Source organism: Lactuca virosa, chromosome 4 (assembly GCF_052849685.1).
Source record: "Lactuca virosa cultivar CGN04683 chromosome 4, Lactuca_virosa_CGN04683_v6, whole genome shotgun sequence".
NCBI lineage: Eukaryota > Viridiplantae > Streptophyta > Magnoliopsida > Asterales > Asteraceae > Lactuca > Lactuca virosa.
Window position 1 is genome coordinate 121,618,642 of NC_136429.1, and position 17,850 is coordinate 121,636,491.

At 33.9% G+C, this 17,850-nt stretch overlaps 1 protein-coding gene across 2 annotated transcripts in view; it reads right to left on the reverse strand.

Moving 5' to 3' along the window:
• Positions 1–6,166: 6,166 nt before the first annotated feature.
• LOC145107292 (phytepsin-like) overlaps positions 6,167–17,850 on the reverse strand; it is a 40,178-nt gene continuing 28,494 nt past the window's right edge. The window contains exons 6-14 of one of the 2 annotated variants that reach the window (XM_079044147.1): positions 10,471–10,639; positions 8,000–8,039; positions 7,852–7,916; positions 7,455–7,568; positions 7,304–7,371; positions 6,953–7,103; positions 6,684–6,800; positions 6,510–6,598; positions 6,167–6,396 (exon numbers count right to left, since the gene is read on the reverse strand). In XM_079044147.1, the coding sequence (XP_078900273.1) occupies positions 6,312–6,396; positions 6,510–6,598; positions 6,684–6,800; positions 6,953–7,103; positions 7,304–7,371; positions 7,455–7,568; positions 7,852–7,916; positions 8,000–8,039; positions 10,471–10,639 (898 nt within the window). In that variant the 3' untranslated portion in view covers positions 6,167–6,311. Of the gene's footprint in view, positions 6,397–6,509; positions 6,599–6,683; positions 6,801–6,952; positions 7,107–7,303; positions 7,372–7,454; positions 7,569–7,851; positions 7,917–7,999; positions 8,040–10,470; positions 10,640–17,850 lie in introns of both variants that reach the window. The other variant, XM_079044146.1, reaches the window with a different exon arrangement.

A 17,850-nucleotide genomic window follows, 5' to 3' on the forward strand; every position in this document is an offset into this window, starting at 1 on the left:
ATTTCTTCACTTCGCACTCATTCTCTATCTCAAACAGTTGTATCTCAGATTGAATAAGGATAAATTTTTCATGTTCCAATAAAGTGTTAGCAAGTATGTTGTTGTAATGAGTTAAAAATGTAAGTACATTGATATTATGTGTAAAAGCTAAAGTATATTGCCTATGATCGTTAAAATAAATGATTTCTTTCCTATATGAAGTGATGATGTGTAAAAGATAAAGTATCTTGCCTATATTAAGTGACGATTTGTTTTTATTTGTATTCATGTAGATGCGTTTATTAAAGGGACTAATGGGGATAATGTATATGAATGTGAGTCCATTGGTAATGTTGCATCTGTACACGTTATGGCTTGAAAATTGGAGATGTCGACTTCTTGTAATGATTTATCAAATTATTGTTGTAAACATACTTTCTATATGTGAATGTGAATGTTGTGTTTTCTTTATTAATTTAATTTGTTCATTAGAATAACGTACATGATGTTAATTGGTCAATATTTGACATATAATTTATTTTAATTTGTTTCACAATAGTCATGACAAATGCAAAAAGTGATTAAATGTCCATAATAAACACAGTTTAATCTATTATGTGTCACTAAAAATCAATAATAGTTATGAAAAATGAAAAAACATGTGACTAAAAGTAGTTTATGGTCACATTTTAATACATTACATGTTACTAAAAGAAAACAATAATCATGACAAACAAAAAAACATGTGACTAATAGTAGTTTATGCGCACGATTTAATATATTACATGTCACTAAAACTCAATAATAGTCATGACCAAAGAAAAAAAGTGTGAATAAATGTAGTTTATGGTCATGCTTTAATCTATTATATGTCACTAAAAGTCAGCAATAGTCATGAAAACAAAACAACTTATGATGGAAAGTATTTTATGGTGACAATTATCAAAAAATGATTGAAAGAACTACAAAAATTGGTACCGTACGGTGACAGATTTTACCTATAGTAACGGTTTTTATAGGTTATAGTCACCACAATTAAACGTCACCATGACTTACCTTTAATGATGCATACTTTCCTTTAACATTGAAAAAAAAAACTCGTCTTAAAATGTCTATAGTAACATGTTTTTTTGCGTGGCCAAAGACCAATTTTGTACTAGTGATTTCATGAATGTTCATGTTTAGTTTACCAAAATTTTCTGTTTACCTATGTTAAACCTGGATGGTAATTGATTGTCAAGTATTCAGTCTTCTGTGAATTAGTATTCTAAATATCATGAACATGGTCCCAATGTAAATTGCAACAAACATCACTCTAAATATCACTAACTGACCTATGGTTTGCTATGGATTTACACACTAGTTCAAATTAGAGCCTAATTTATAGGAGCATCAATCCATAACCCATAGGAATCCAAAAACCACATCCTAATAGTAAGAGTGGTGCAAGATTTAGCTGAACCAACATTCAACTCACATCAAATTTCTAAATCATTTGGTTAAAATGAAGATGAAAGAAATAATGATATACCTTTTTGAAATAACTGTAATTTTTTTAGAACTGCAAATCTACTCTACTCGTAAACTACTTCTAATTCCATCTATGTCTCCAAAGAGACTTGAACCCTCAACCTCTAGGAGGAATGACAACACCCGGTACCGCTGGGCTAGAAGTCCTTTGGTGAAATAACTATAATTAGCACTACTCCTCACATAAAAAATATAAAAAACATGTAAATTGTTTAAATACGTAACAAAATTGTTGTTATGTTTCTTTTAATGCACATTTTAAACCGAAAAACAGTTTTCAAAAAACCAATTTGGCCAAAACAAAAATTTATTCGACCGATTTTGCCTTCCAATAAGACGTAAAAACATATTATATGAAAACGTATTTTTTAAATACATAAAAAAACATATTTTATGTAAAATAAATACATAAAAAAACATATAAAAATTTATTTTTTTATAATAAGTAAAAATATATTTTTTATGTAAAACAAAGTTTTAAGCATGGTTGTCAAAATCGCGATCCTGATCGTAGGATCGTACGATCCTACGATCCTATGTATTAAAAACGATCCGGATCGTAAAAGGGTCGTATTTAGGGTAGGATCGTAGGATCGAGATCCGATCCGATCCTACCTTCCATTGATTTTTTTTTTTTTGTTTTTTTTGCAAATGAATTCTTTTTACCACTTTATGTCTTTTACCTTTTACCAATTTACCATTTATCATTTTGTATTGTGGCTTATGACTAATATTTTGAAGTTTTTATAACTTTTGAACGAAAAATTGAATGTTTGAAATATTTTTTAATGATTAAAAATTATAAATTAAAATTATATTTTATTTTGTGGGATCTTAGAATCCCGATCCCGATCTTGCAAACCTAAAAACGATCCTAGGTAGGATCCCGATCTTGACAACCTTGGTTTTAAGTAAAAATATGTTTTTTTTTCTATTTTTTATTATTTATGTTTTAATGATTTGGTTATTATATAAACGCGTTTTATGAAATTATAAACCAAATGAGACTTCAACTCAATTGTTTAAGTCCTCCCTTTCTACGGAAGGTTGGAGGTTGTGATTTTGAGTCTTTCCTCCAATTTCTTCTTTTTTTTAAAACAATTTATGTGGTTAATCTATGGCTAGGGGGAAGATGCCCTTCGAGCTTGGCAGAATTTGTTGCCTCTGCTCCTCTCACGCCGCTCTTAAAACCTGACAAGGGAATACGGCCTATTGCAGTAGGTACTATATGGAGACGTTTGGTTTCCAAGTTGGCCATGAAGGGGGTTGGTAAAGAAATGGCCAAATATCTCAATGATTTTCAGTTCGGAGTCGGGGTGTCGGGTGGCGCTGAGGCCGTTCTACATAGCGCCAATAGGTTGTTAAGTGAGCGCCACGATGACAAATCTCTCTCCATGCTTACCGTGGATTTCTCTAATGCCTTTAACCTTGTTGACAGATCCGTATTACTTCATGAGGTCAGATTGAGGTGTCCCTCTATTTCCTCGTGGGTAGAATTCCTATATGGTCAAGCAGCAAGGTTATATCTAGGCAACACACATATTCGGTCTTCTACTTGGGTTCAACAAGGAGACCCCTTGGGACCACTTCTCTTTGCCATTGTGTTGCACCCGCTCTCGCATAAGATTAGAGACCATTGCAAGCTTCTTCTCCATGCATGGTACTTGGATGACACTTATCAGAGATTCGGAGGAGGGTGCCAAAGCATTGGACATCATTATGGTGATTGGCCCAAAATTGGGCCTTCAGCTCAATATCAAGAAAACCGAGCTCTTTTGGCTCTCGTGTGATGGTAGGAAGTTACGGGAGGGGCTATTTCCGGCGGACATCGGGAGGCCGCCTTTGGGGGTGAAACTTCTTGGGGGAGCTATTAGTAGAGATGCTAGTTTCATTCGCAGCTTAGCCATAAAGAGAGCCGAAAACGTTGTGAATTTGATGCGCCTTCTTCCACAATTGTCTGACCCCCAGAGTGAGCTCCTTCTTCTTCGGTCTTGTATGGGTATTGCTAAGCTTTTCTTTGGGTTGAGGACGTGCCAACCCGTTCACATGGAGGAGGCGGTAATATTCTTTGACAATGGATTGCGCGGGGCGATTGAGGACATTGTGGTTTGTGGGGGCCCTTTCTTTGGTGACATACAATGGCGAATTGCTTCCTTACCCATTAGGTTTGGGGGTTTGGGTTTATACTCGGCAGTAGAGGCTACCTCCTATGCTTTTGTTGCCTCAAGGGCCCAATCTTGGGTATTGCAAGACCACATCTTACGGGATAACGGTATACATGGTATGACTTCTGATTATGACTGTGCCTTGGCATCCCTTCGCAACAAGCTTCCAAATTTTGACCTTAACAATTTTACTACTAAAGAGACCGCCCCCCCCCCCTAAATCCCAGAAGACACTGGCGAGTGCCCTTTTTTGTAAAATTGTCCAAGATATGGAAGTGCATCTCGACATGACGGCTCGGCAGAAAGCGGTTTTCCAGTGCTTACGTGCACCACATGCTCAAGATTTTCTTCTGGCTATCCCTATAGATGGGCTTGGCCAACACATGTCTCCAGTGGAGTATCGTACTATTCTCAAATATCGACTCATGATTCCCATATTCCCAGCTGGCGAGATATGTCATGTGTGTCGCAAGGCATGTTTGGACTCTTTTGGAGAGCATGCAGTTCACTGTAAAGAACTCCCGGGGTTCAAATACAGGCACGATAGGGTTAGGGATGTTTTGTTTGACATATTTAAGCGTGTCGGGGTTTCCGCTAAGAAAGAAGCACCTGTTAATTTCTTGACTGACCCGACAGAAGGAAGGTCAACCCTCAGACCGGCTGACATTTTGATTTTTGGATGGGTCGGAGGGAAACACGCATGTGTGGATCTTACAGGGGTATCCCCTCTCGTGGGCCTGAGGGATGGGGGTTTCACGGCGGGACATGCTGCTTTAAAAGCAGCTACATGCAAAGTCACCAAACATGAGAAATCGTGCATGGAAAATCAACACGTGTTCATACCATTTGCATTTGATACGTTTGGTTTCCTCGCACCGGATGCGGTAGAGCTCCTTAAAAGAGTACAACGAATCATGCATAGTAATGTTATATCCCCTAGATCTTCGGATGTAGTATTTAAAAGAATTAGTTTTACCATTCAAAAAGGCTTAGCGGCACAGCTTGTTGCCCGTTTGCCATCTCACTCATTATACGATGACAATTAATATATTAATTGAATTTAATGGAATTACAAAAATACGTACATACATATTCTTTTTACTTATAATAACACTATACCTATATTTTCTCTAAATCTGGCAACGTACATTGTTTAATACCCCTCCGATGAAGGTCAAAGCCGGAAAACAACAAATTGGTGGTGGTTTTTTACAACTTATAAAAACAGACAGAGTTTCTTGAGTATTTTCAAAAGAAGTAAAATATTTATCAGTTAAAAGTGAAATTTTATGACAGGGAGAAGGGCATGGGATACATGAGACGTAATAATTTCAGTAAGAAAAGAGAGTCAAATATCTTAAATTTCCAAAAAGAGTGCCATATCTAACAAATGGGAGACCATCTCTACTATTTTATAAAATAAATTAAAACATTTATGTAGTATATAAGGTGAAACTCACTTCTAAGTGGTATGCAAGCATCCTACTAGTTTTTAAGTATATTCCCCACTAGCCCACTACCACCATGTACACATAAAGTTCTGTTTTTTCCTAGCTTCTAGTTTTTTTTTATAATAAAATTGAGCTTTTAAGGTACACATAAATGATTCCTTTCAAAAGGATGAATCATTTTTTTTCATATGAAGAAACATGTAAATTACTTTTGGTATTTGAATTTGTGTAGCTATATATATGCAAGTAAAATATCTTACATAAATATATTAATGCATATAACTAATTTATTGTATCTATTTTGAAGGAATGGAATTTCCGGGTGCTAAAAATCAATTTCTAATACTTGTAAAGTTTTATAAGAAACCATAAAAAGTGTTCCACTTATATGTTAAGGAACAAAAGAAAAAGTGTTGCATCTATAGGTAAAGTATTGCCTTATTTTCAGATTAAATGAAAACCATGTTGCAATTAATGTCAAAAGTTGAATTTTAAATGCTGTATCGAAGGAAGTGATTCTTAGAAAATACCTTAGCAAACCATTTGTTTTTATTTCAACAAAGAAAATGCATGCCTTTTTCAAAAAAAAAAAATTCATTTGTTTTGGTCCCGATTCAACACTAAAGAAGTCCGAACTAACTCAATAAACGAATCAATTTCAAAAGTGTTGTATAATCTAAATGTGGTGCTTAATTTAAACCAAAGGGAAGGAGACCTAAGGTTGCACTTGCTCAAGTGTGGCATTTGGCATGCTATAAACTTTCAAGACTTAATACAACAATTTACGACCAGTGTTGCCTTTTAGATTCATTTTCTTGTACTCCATCAATTCGTTTTACAACAAAGAACGTAGGTGATTAACCCGTCATGTATATATTGGACCAAACCTTATTTTTTTATTGTCAAAAAGTGGAACCATTCGATAAGTACAAGATTTGATATATATTATAAACCATGATGCCAAATGAGGGCTTTACACAAAACAAGACAAGTGCGTTTAGGCTCTATTTAAAATATTGAACATTACATTTTCCAACAATATGAAGAACAGTATATATTAATAAATATTTTGCAAGCACATGAGGCATCATATTACTAGTATTAAATGTAACACTTTATATTACTAGATACAAGCAAAGAAAATACGTTAACCAATGTAATAGCACCTTTGGTTAATATCTCTTATTTATGCGGCTTCTGCAAATCCAATTCTGAGATTACCATGATCAAATATAGTGTGGTAACGACGCATAAATGCATCACCCAGTATCCTGCGTCACATGAATCAAGAAAAGACAGTCAAACATGAGTTTGAATATCTATTATCACTTTATCAGAATTAAAGTACTCTAGTCGGATGATCTTTATTACAAGATACACGTACCAAAGTGGGCCAACCTCAGGAGGATTATCCAGAGGAACGAAGGTACTTACGCACTGAGCACTAGCACCCTCGCCAATCTTAGTTATGTACTACAAAACAATTACAAAAAATTATATATAATTATATACATTTAAAATGCTTGACTAATAGTGAAAAAATGACATAAAACAATACCTCATTAGGAGAAAGTTCAAATTCTTTGTCCCCAATGGGAAATGAAATAGTAGGCATAAATGGAAGTCGTGCACAGTCTACAGTTGACTCTCCGGCTAAACCCGTCACAGCACATAGCTAATGGAGGAGGAGTCATACAAAAATAAACACCAATCTACTCATGTCTATGTATCACTTTTATGTTTTAATGAAAATTTAAGAGATAATTATATAATAAAATCGTATGTCAAAATTAAAAATAAATAAATAAACAAATAAAGAGAACTCACTTGGGTGCCTAATTTTAAGACGGCACCTCGTGACAGGTTGTTTGTGAGCACTTTATGCCAGAAGTCTACTACAATCTCACATGCTTTACATATTGGGACTTGTGGAGGTCCAGTTAAACCATCACTCATATCCACCACACTCCTAATGTCACTACTGTGCATCAATTAAAATTTCCATGATAAGACATTAACTCGGTGCAAAAGGATCAAATTGTCACCAGACAAAAGAAATTAATGATTCCATCTTTGTAGATAAATGCTTACAAGAAGTAAGGAAAGAGGAAATTGAAAGAGAGTCATCATGTAAAATGAGCAAACCGAAAAAGGGAAGTTCGCTATTAGAATACTAACCCGTCAGTAGCTTTATCACCAGGAACACAGATTGTGATACGGGAGCATAACTTCCCAGGTTCTTTAAACTGTTAAATAAAAGAAAATGATATAGGAACCCAGAACATGTATTTAAGTTCCAACGTTAGAAAAAACGAACTGTTTATATTACCATTGCGGAAAACATATCAAAGACTAGGTTTCCCACATTCCCAATAGCTTTCTGACATTGGTCATTAATAATTCCCATAGCCCCGATGGCAAGATTTATCTCTGTGATGGCATTCTGAAAGCCACAAACCACAAAATACGAAAATCAAACCTACTTACAAGGATTTGAAATTAAAAGGGCTTTACTTCTTTAGGTATCAGGAATTGGAATACTGCCATTTAACCAAAAGGTTGACGGTAGTTCAGAGTAGATTAAAGCATTTTAGAAGACAAAAAAATTTTACAAGCACTTAAAATACAAAATTATGAGCTTATAAAAAACACTGCAATAAAAAAAATAAAAGGAAAAGAGGCGCTTATCAACACAACTAGATATCAAGAAGCAGAATGATACAGACCATTGGACCTGCTATCATTGAAGTTCCTGAATCTACAATTGCGGAACATCCATCCTTACAAAAGCCTGAAACAAACAAAAGACATCATGGCCAATCCAAGATCCAACATCCAACATAAATATAATAATAATCTTCCTGAATTGCATACCAGTAGGTTTCCCACCAATAAGGACATCACCCATTTCGAACTACAAAAAAAAAAAAAAGTGAAAAAAATTAGAATATATATATATATATATATATATATATATATATATATATATATATATATATATATATAAAAGTTTAGGTTCTATAGAAAACAAAAAAACCCTAAAAATCATAAAAATGCATAAAAAAAATACTTAAAGATCACAAAAATTATTTTTGAATTTTTTTTATAAAAAATCGCAGGTTTTTGTTGAAATTCGCTGAAAAAAAAATAAAAAATTAACTTTTTTTTTGTGTAAAAAAAAAAAATTTTCAAAATTTTTTTCACCGATTTTGTATAAAAAGCTGCAATTTTTTCAAAAAAATTTTCAAAAAAAAGTTTTGTGATCTCTAAGTATTTTTTTTATGCATTTTTATTATTTTTAGGGTTTTTTTGATTTCCAAATAACTCTTCACTATATATATATATATATATATATATATATATATATATATATATATATATATATATATATATATATATATATATATATATATATATATATATATATAGGGAAAGTTCAATAGAGAATTATAATTATTGGTTCTTCAAGAAACCAAATCTTTTTTTCAATTTCTAAAGCTTATTCTTTATCGAAAAAAAACCTAAAAATATCTAAATTTATATATTGACATTGTGAATGTGAAAAATATTTTTCGGATTCACCGTGTGAATCCGGATTCACATTGTGAATTTTCAAAGATTCACATTGTGAATTTGATGTAAAAAAAAATTCGAATTTGATATCATTGGAAAAAGGATAAAAAGTTATGAATTTCTGTATTTTTGGTTTTTTTTTAATAAAAAATAAGTTCTAAAAGTTGAAAAAAAGATTGGTTCCTTGGTTATTATAGTTCTCTATTGAACCTCACCCTATATATATATATATATATATATATATATATATATATATATATATATATATATATAACATAATCGTTTACGAATCAATATTTTCTCCCGAACTTTTTCATGTGATTTTTTTACTATAAAAAAGTGACTTAATACATTAACTGATCGGTCATACAGAGTTGCATATACAAAAAAAAAAATTGAAAAAAATGTGTTCATATAAAATATGTATACATGCACAAACATCGGAAGCGCATATGTTCGTTAAAAATAACTTTGATATGTACACATTTTTTCGAGTTTTTTTATAACACTTCTATATGACCGACTTAACGCCATAAGTTACTTTTAAAAAAAATCACACGAAAAAATTCACGGAGTTCGGAGAAAAATATTGGTTCCCAAAAGATCATAACGCTATATATATATATATATATATATATATATATATATATAAAGAGAGAGAGGGTAAAATCTAGTGAACCATATACACATCACAAAAAAAAAAGTTTTTTTCAACGAACAACCTTCTATAATAACGTCTTAGCCTATTAAGTCGTTTTTTTTAAATTATCGAGAAAAAGTTCACAAATGTGTGTATACACACAAAACTAATGTGCATGTTTAGATATACATAAGTCTGTTTACACACACATATATATATATATATATATATATATATATATATATATATATATATATATATATAATAACATCAACAAAACTATGATCTCGTTATAGACATATGAAATATCATTCAAAAAAATATTCTTTATATATGTGCACATGTGCATACGAACATATACATATATCCTATAGAATATGATTCATTAATTTCTAAAAAGAAAAACGCTTTTTCAAGTATTACGAAAGTGGTATACATTTTATGTTTTATGCAAAAAATATATCTTTTAACCGAATCAGCTTCTATACCAGCATCTAAGCCTATCAAAATGTTTTTTTGGTTAAATATCGAGAACAAATTCATAAATGTACATATGTACATATGCATAATTCTATTTATACATATAACAACAACAATAATAACATCAACAAAAATATTCTTTATATATATATATATATATATATATATATATATATATATATATATATATATATATATATATATATATATATAATTAATTTATAGAAACATCCTAAAAATAGTTTTTGGTTTCGCCCCCTACACACATGCACACAACATATATGTACATAAGTGTGCATATGCAAAATGTCTTCGTATGTTCAAGTTTTGCTATAGAAGATGATTTGTTAATTTAAAAAAAAAAACATTTATTCGAATAGTGTGCATATGGTGCACATTTTACATTACATTCAACAAATATTGATATGGTAAGAAGTTAAAAATGATGAAATTAGATTGTTTTGGTTATTTTATATTTAAAAACAAGTATTAAAAAAAAATGATCCTAACATCTTAAAAAAGTTGGTGATCTCAATGGATCTCCTCTTTTATATATATATATATATATATATATATATATATATATATATATATATATATATATATATATATATATATATATATATATATTGTCGTATACTTATGGACAAACCTGCCAATAACCCTTTTGTGTCACTGGAACGTATGTATGTGTACCCTTATAGTGCTTCGGATCAACACCACCAAAAACGATTTCACCCCCTTCACCTTCCTTGGATTGTTGGTTCAACCAAAATGAAAATAGATTTTCCTTAACTAGGTGTTGATCGACCATGTTGTCCCTATAAACCACATATTATAAATAGTATTAGATTAGGCATCTAACCATGCCCATATAATCCCTTCCATCTTTATATATATATATATATATATATATATATATATATATATATATATATATATATATATATATATATATTGATCGGATTGACACAAATACCTTATCATTTTGTATTAACATGGATTTTGCATACGTATATATACAAGTTAAACTGTTGTAACCCTTGTGAAACATCATTAGAACAAAACTAACTACTGGTTCTTAACAATAACTTACTATAAGCGATAATACAAAGGTCTATTTTATTACTTAAATATACCACCTTAAGTTGGACATTTACTGGTTCTTAACAATAACTTACTATAAGCGATAATGCAAAGGTCTATTTTATTACTTACATAACCACCTTAAGTTGGACATCCATAAATCCCAATCTTTCTTGTAGGCGATTGAAACTTCTGACTTGAAAGGGTTCAGTAAACTAGTCTACAATTTGATCTTTGGTGCAGAGGGATGCAACTTCAATAGAACCATTTGACACTGTCTTTCGAATGAAATGGACCTTAACATGAATATTTTTGCTCTTATAGTGAAAAAACGAGACAAATGGACCTTAACTTGAATATGCTTGCTTTTATAGTGAAATAGGAGTTTTGATATGACTCTTGGAGGGTTGGAGTGTCCGTTGCGGGTTTCTATCGCCAACGAATATAGGTTTTCTGCATCGGGCATTTATCGGGGTTGTCTCTTGGAGATTTTCAGGGTGCCTTATCCTATTGACCTGATCCTTATTCCCATGGGGGATGTATGCGTGATTGTAGGGATGGACTAACTAAGTAAGTGCGGTGCATTGATTGACTGCGGGAGGTAGCGGATGGTAGTTCGAACCCTAAGTGAGGGAGAACTGGTTATTTGTGGAGAGGGTACTAGGATTGGATCAACCTTTTGTTCTACTGTTAGGGCTCGTCAGTATCTACAACATGGGTGTATGGGTTATCTCGCGTATGTGGTTGCCACTCGGGTCGGGAAGGAGGTTTCACTTTCGGATGTGCCTATAGTTAGGGTGTTACCTAATGTATTTCCGGAGGAATTACCCAGTGTGCCTCCTAAGAGGCAGGTGGAGTTCATGATCGATTTGGTCCCCGGTGTGGCCCCGATTGCTAAGGTGTCGTGACTTTTGGCACCACCAGAGATGCGAGAGTTGTCCTCTCAGCTTTAGGAGCTGTTGGGCAAGTAGTTTAGTAGAACAAGTAGTTCGTTGTCGGGAATAATAAGGATGGGTCTCATCGCATGTGTATTGATTATCGAGAGTTGAACAATTTGACGATGAAGAATCGTTATCCACTTTCGCGGATTGATGACCTCTTTGATCTGCTGCATGGTGCATATTGGTTTTCCAAGATTGATTTAAGGTTAGGGTATCATCATATGAGGGTTAGAGAGGAGGATGTGGAGAAGACCACGTTTCGGACTCGTTATGGCCATTACGAGTTCGTGGTGATGTTGTTTGGGCTCACCAATGCGCCGACAACATTCATGGATTTGATAAATCGAGTGTGCAGCCCGATGCTCTATCGTTCAGTCATTGTTTTCATTGATGATATTCTGGTCTATTCCAAGGCAAGTGAGCAGAATGAGGAGCACCTTCGAGAGCTTCTGGTGTTTTAAAGCGGGAACGACTATCTGCCAAATTCTCGAAGTGTGAGTGTTGGTTATGGAAGGTCCAGTTATTAGGACACCTCATTAACCAGAACAGGATTTTGGTCGACCCGACCAAGATCGAGGCGGTTATATTGTGGGAGTTTTCGAAGTCTCCTTCAGAGATCATATGTTTTTTGGGATTAGCCTCGTATTATCGGAGATTTATTTAGGATTTCTCCAATATTGTTGTACCCCTCACTCGTCTGACAAGGAAGGGGATGGATTTCCTCTGGGGCCCTGAGCAGTAGGCTACATTCGAGACTTTGAGACAAAAGTTATGTGAGGCCTCAGCTTTGACCTACCCTGAGGGTGTTGAGGATTTTGTGGTATTTTATGATGCATCCATCACCGCCCTGGGGGTACTTCTTATGCAGCGAGGGAGGGTTATTACTTATGCTTCTTGGCTTTTAAAGCCACATGAGGTCAGTTATCCGACTCATGATTTGGAGTTTGGAGTAGTGGTGTTTGCTCTGAAGATTTGGCGGCATTATTTGTATGGGGTCCAGTGTGCTATCTACACAGATCATAAGAGTTTGAGATATCTCATTGATCAACCGAATTTGAAAATGAGACACTGTAGGCGGCTTGATGTGGTCAAGGATTATGACTGCAAGATTCTGTATCACCCGCGAAAAGCAAATGTGGTCACTGATGCTTTCAGCGGCAAGTCGGCCAATTCCTCTGTTGGAATTTTATATATATGGATTTCTATTGCTTTGCCACTTCTAGATTTGATTAAGGATGCGCAGGCCGAGAGGGTCAAGAAGGAGCATTGGAAACGGGATAGGATCAGGGGAGAGATTGACATGATTTCCACCGACAGTCATGGATTGTTGACCCGGTGTGGTCGGGTTTGGGTATCGGATTTTTGGTGGGATGAGACAGACTGTGCTGGAGGAGGCACACAACTCCAGATGTTCGATACACCTTAGAGCCACCAATATGTATCGGGATTTGTGACTTAGCTACTAGTGGTCGTGTATGAAGAGGGACATAGCCTGGTATGTTGAGCGGTGCTTGACCTTTCGGATGTTCAAGGCCGAGCACCAGAGGCCGCATGGCAAGATTTAAACCTTGGAGGCTCCCATGTCGAAATAGGAACATATCGCCATGGATTAATCACAAATTTACCTCGAACAACTAAGGGGTTTGATGCGATTTCGGTGATAGTGGACCGTTTGACCAAAAATGCCATCTTCTTAGCTATCTGTAAGAGCTCGTCGGCTGAGAAATTAGCTGACGTTTATATGCATGATATTGTCGCATGGCATGGTGTTCCGATTTTTAATATATCAGATCGGGATGTTCAGTTCACTTCACAGTTTGGCAGAGATTCCACACTGAACTAGGTACGATACTACACTTTAGCAATACTTATCATCCACAGACTGACGGTTAGAGTGAGTGCACCATTCACACATGTGAGGACATGTTGCGAGCCTATGTGATTGATTTCGGTGGGAGTTGGGACTCCTAACTTCCGATAGCTGAGCTTTCATACAACAACAACTATCACTCCAATATCGGTGCACCGCCATTCGAGCTTCTCTATGGGAGGAAGTGTCATACCCCAATATATTGGGGAGAGGTTAGTCACATGGTTATGGGTAGGACCGAAGTAGTCCTTCAGAAGACAGATCTTATTCGGCAGATCAGACAGAGGTTGCAGACAGCTCAAAGTCGGTAGAAGAGTTATGCCGACAGATGCCGATCGGAGTTGGAGTCTCATGTCGACGGTATGGTTCTACTGAAGGTATCACCCTGGAAGGGTGTAATACGCTTCAGGAAGAGGGGAAAATCGGGGCCCTCGTTTTTCAGGCCATTTCAAGTGATTTCCAGGGTTGACAGGGTAGCTTACCGGTTGGATTTGCCCGAGGAGCTTATTCAGATCCACAACACCTTCCATGTTTCCCAGCATCGAAAGTGTGTGACTGATGATTCATCAGTTTCTCATTTGGATGATATCCAGGTTGATGATCGCCTGAATTATGTTGAGAGACCAGTATCGATTTTGGATAAGAAGACGAAGGCCTTACGCAAGAAGGTGGTATCTTTGGTCAAGGTCGAGTGGCAACATCAGAAGGGTTTTGAAAGGACTTTGGAACCCCAGGCAGAGATGCAGGAGAATTACCTTCAGTTGTTCACAGCAGCGAGGAAGAAGTCTAATTCAAGTGGGGGTGAATTGTAACATCTCGATTTCCAGGTATTTTACATTTTGACCCTTGGTATGAGTATTGTTTGCATATTTGGTCCCGCATGACATTTTTGTAATTTTTAGGATTTCCTTGTGTACTTTATAGCCATGCAAGATCATAAAGTTGGAAACTTTATAATTAAAGACGTCATTTGAGGGCTATAGCTGGATTTTGGATGAATGAGCTTAAGGTAATAAGCACTTATTAGAAATATAGGGTGGTAGACACGTACGCTGGGCATACTAGAAGGTACGCTTCGCGAACATAGCCAACGCCCTGTTTTTTGGTCAAGACCTCAGTACACCAGGCATACAAGCTCAGTACGATGGGTGTACTCAACTGAGTCGACTCGGTTGACTTCATTGACTTTTGACTTTAACCAAGATTTGACCAAGTTTGACCTAAGGGTATTTTCGATATTTTGATTGGTAGTTGGGATTGGTCACTATTTGATGTATAGGTGACTGGTAGAGCTAATATTTGGAGAAGTGTCCTATTCAACTATATGTTCATACTGAGAGGTAAGTAATCCTCACTACACTTATGGGTCGAAGGCACCAATATTGACGCACTGGATTATCTTATGCTGAGTATATGCTAGATTGGTAGATCTGGATGATTACCTATGTTCACTGAGTATGCGTTAGACTGGTAGATCTGTATGATTATCTGTGTTGCGGTTATTAAATGTTATTGTATATGTCGACATTTTATGGTTTGTTGGGTTGAGGCGGTCCTGCTTAATGCTAAAGGCCAAGACACCTAGGTCGGTTTGTATAGACTGAAGGCCTACGAGGTAGTCTATTCAGGCCGAAGGCCTGGAGAGCAGTCAAGATAGATTGTAGATATGGTGCACGAACCATTCATGTTGAAGGCTCCGAGAGCGGTCCGGATAGGCTGTAGGGCCATTGCAGCGCTCCATTCAGGCTGAAGGCTCACGTATACATGTTATTATCTGTATGGTTGTGTGTGGTACTTTGGGGGAACTCACTAATCTTTGGCTTACAATTTCAGTTTTATGTTTCAGGTACTTCAAATGACCGTGGGAAAGTAAAGACGTGATCGTGCATGAAAACAATGATTCCTCTTGATTTAAAACTGAAAAAAAATCGTGATTTTGGGATTTTAATATATATATATATATATATATATATATATATATATATATATATATATATGTATATATATATATATATATATATATAGAGAGAGAGAGAGAGAGAGAGAACCTAAGGAAACCCATTTCATATGAGAACTTTTTTTTCTACACAATATTTTTCGAAAAATCCACACAAAAATACTCCTAACACAGCGACTTAGAGATTCAAAAAAAGAAACTGGAAAAGAAAACAATTTTGTTTTCATATGGATATGACGTGTGTACATATACACATACGTTATATGCATATGTCAGAAAACCATTTCTTGCCAAAATTGTTTCAGTGAGACGTTCCCTTGCTGAATATGAAGTGGTAGTGAATAAAGTGGTAGCGACACAGAAAGATAAGGAATACCAAATAAGGGGACAATTATGTCCATTCAGGTCTATAACACCAAAATAAAAAAGGTTCAACAGTTCAACGTCCAACAAGTATGGATTAGTCAGTAAAGATTACCTTAAATGTTAGATGAAGTTGAGCTGGCAAGACTACTCCATGTCCAAGACGAACATATATTTATAGGCACGATAGGCTGCATTGATTGCATTTATTGGGAATAGAAAAATTACCTTACCGATTGGTTTAGGAAACCTTCAAGTAGAGTACGTTAATCTCATTGGACGAACTTGGTATGTTGAAGAATGGATGTAATATCCATTAGTCATATTATGCAGCTTGTTCGAAATTATTGTTTGTTGTCATCGAATGCACAAACAATTGATCTTCTAATTGGCTTCCTCGTTCTCTATGGCTTACACTATATTTTTTTAGAGTAGTCATACGAATATTTGGTATTGGTACTAAGGACGAACAAGGAACAAGAACTTTTTGCGTAATTATATACCCTACAAACTATATTTGGTACACAAATATGACTATTAGTACCATACCAACTATATTTAGTGTCAATTATCAACCTATTTGACTGCCAACAAGTGTGATTGATTACATATGTGTTTTCCAACAAAACATGTTTCCTTAAACTATGCTAATCATTATCTTAATATATACAAAAAAACTAGTATTTTTCGTTTTTTAATTTTTAAGGAGCTATTTTTATCAAAAAAAAAAGATTTTGAATATATCAAAATTTATAATTTTTTATTCTCTATAAATAGACATCCATATTGATATAGTTTTAAGATAAAATAAAAATTTTATTTTTTTTTATAGTTTCAGCTCACTTTATTCATAAGTGAATAAAAATGCATCACATTTTTACTACAGTACATTCGTTATTCACTTATGAATAAAAAGTATATTTAATTTTTTTTACAATTTGAATATCATTCATATATGAATATAACATATAATAAACTCTTTACATTTATATCCGCTCTCATCACATGTTATATTCACATATGAATAAAACGTGTATTAGTCTTCCTCACAAGTTATATTTATATATGAAAAACATATTTATCATAATTTTTCTTGCAGTTCATTTATTATTCATATATGAATAAGCAGTTCAAATTTTCAAAACACTTCGTCTTTTATTAGCATACTACTTATTCATATTCGAATAACAAATAAACTGTAACATATGAATATTTTCAAAATCTGATAAATATTTTATTCATATATAAATATAACATATAACAATAACTAATATACATTTTATTCATATATAAATATACCATGTTACGGAAGATGATGTAAAAAAATATATATTAGGTATGAAACTTTATTACGTGTTATAATATAAGAATGATACTAAAACTGTAAAAAAAGTTAGGCATACGTTTTATTCATAAGTGAATAACGAATGTACTGTAATAAAAACCTGATCCGTTTTTATTCACTTCTGAATAACGAGACTTGAAACTCTAATTTTTTTTTATTTTATCTTAAAAATATATCGATATGGATGTCTATTTATAGAGAATAAAAAATTATGAAATTTGATATATTCAAAATATTTTTTTGATAAAAATAGCTTTCTAAAAATCAAAAGCAAATATATATATATATATATATATATATATATATATATATATATATATATATATATATATATATATATATATATATATGTGTGTGTGTGTGTGTGTGTGTGTGTTTTTGTGTATATTAAGGTAATGATTATCATAGTTTAAGGAAAATGTTTGGTTGAAAAACACATGTGCATCCGTTATCAATTTCCGCTCAAATGA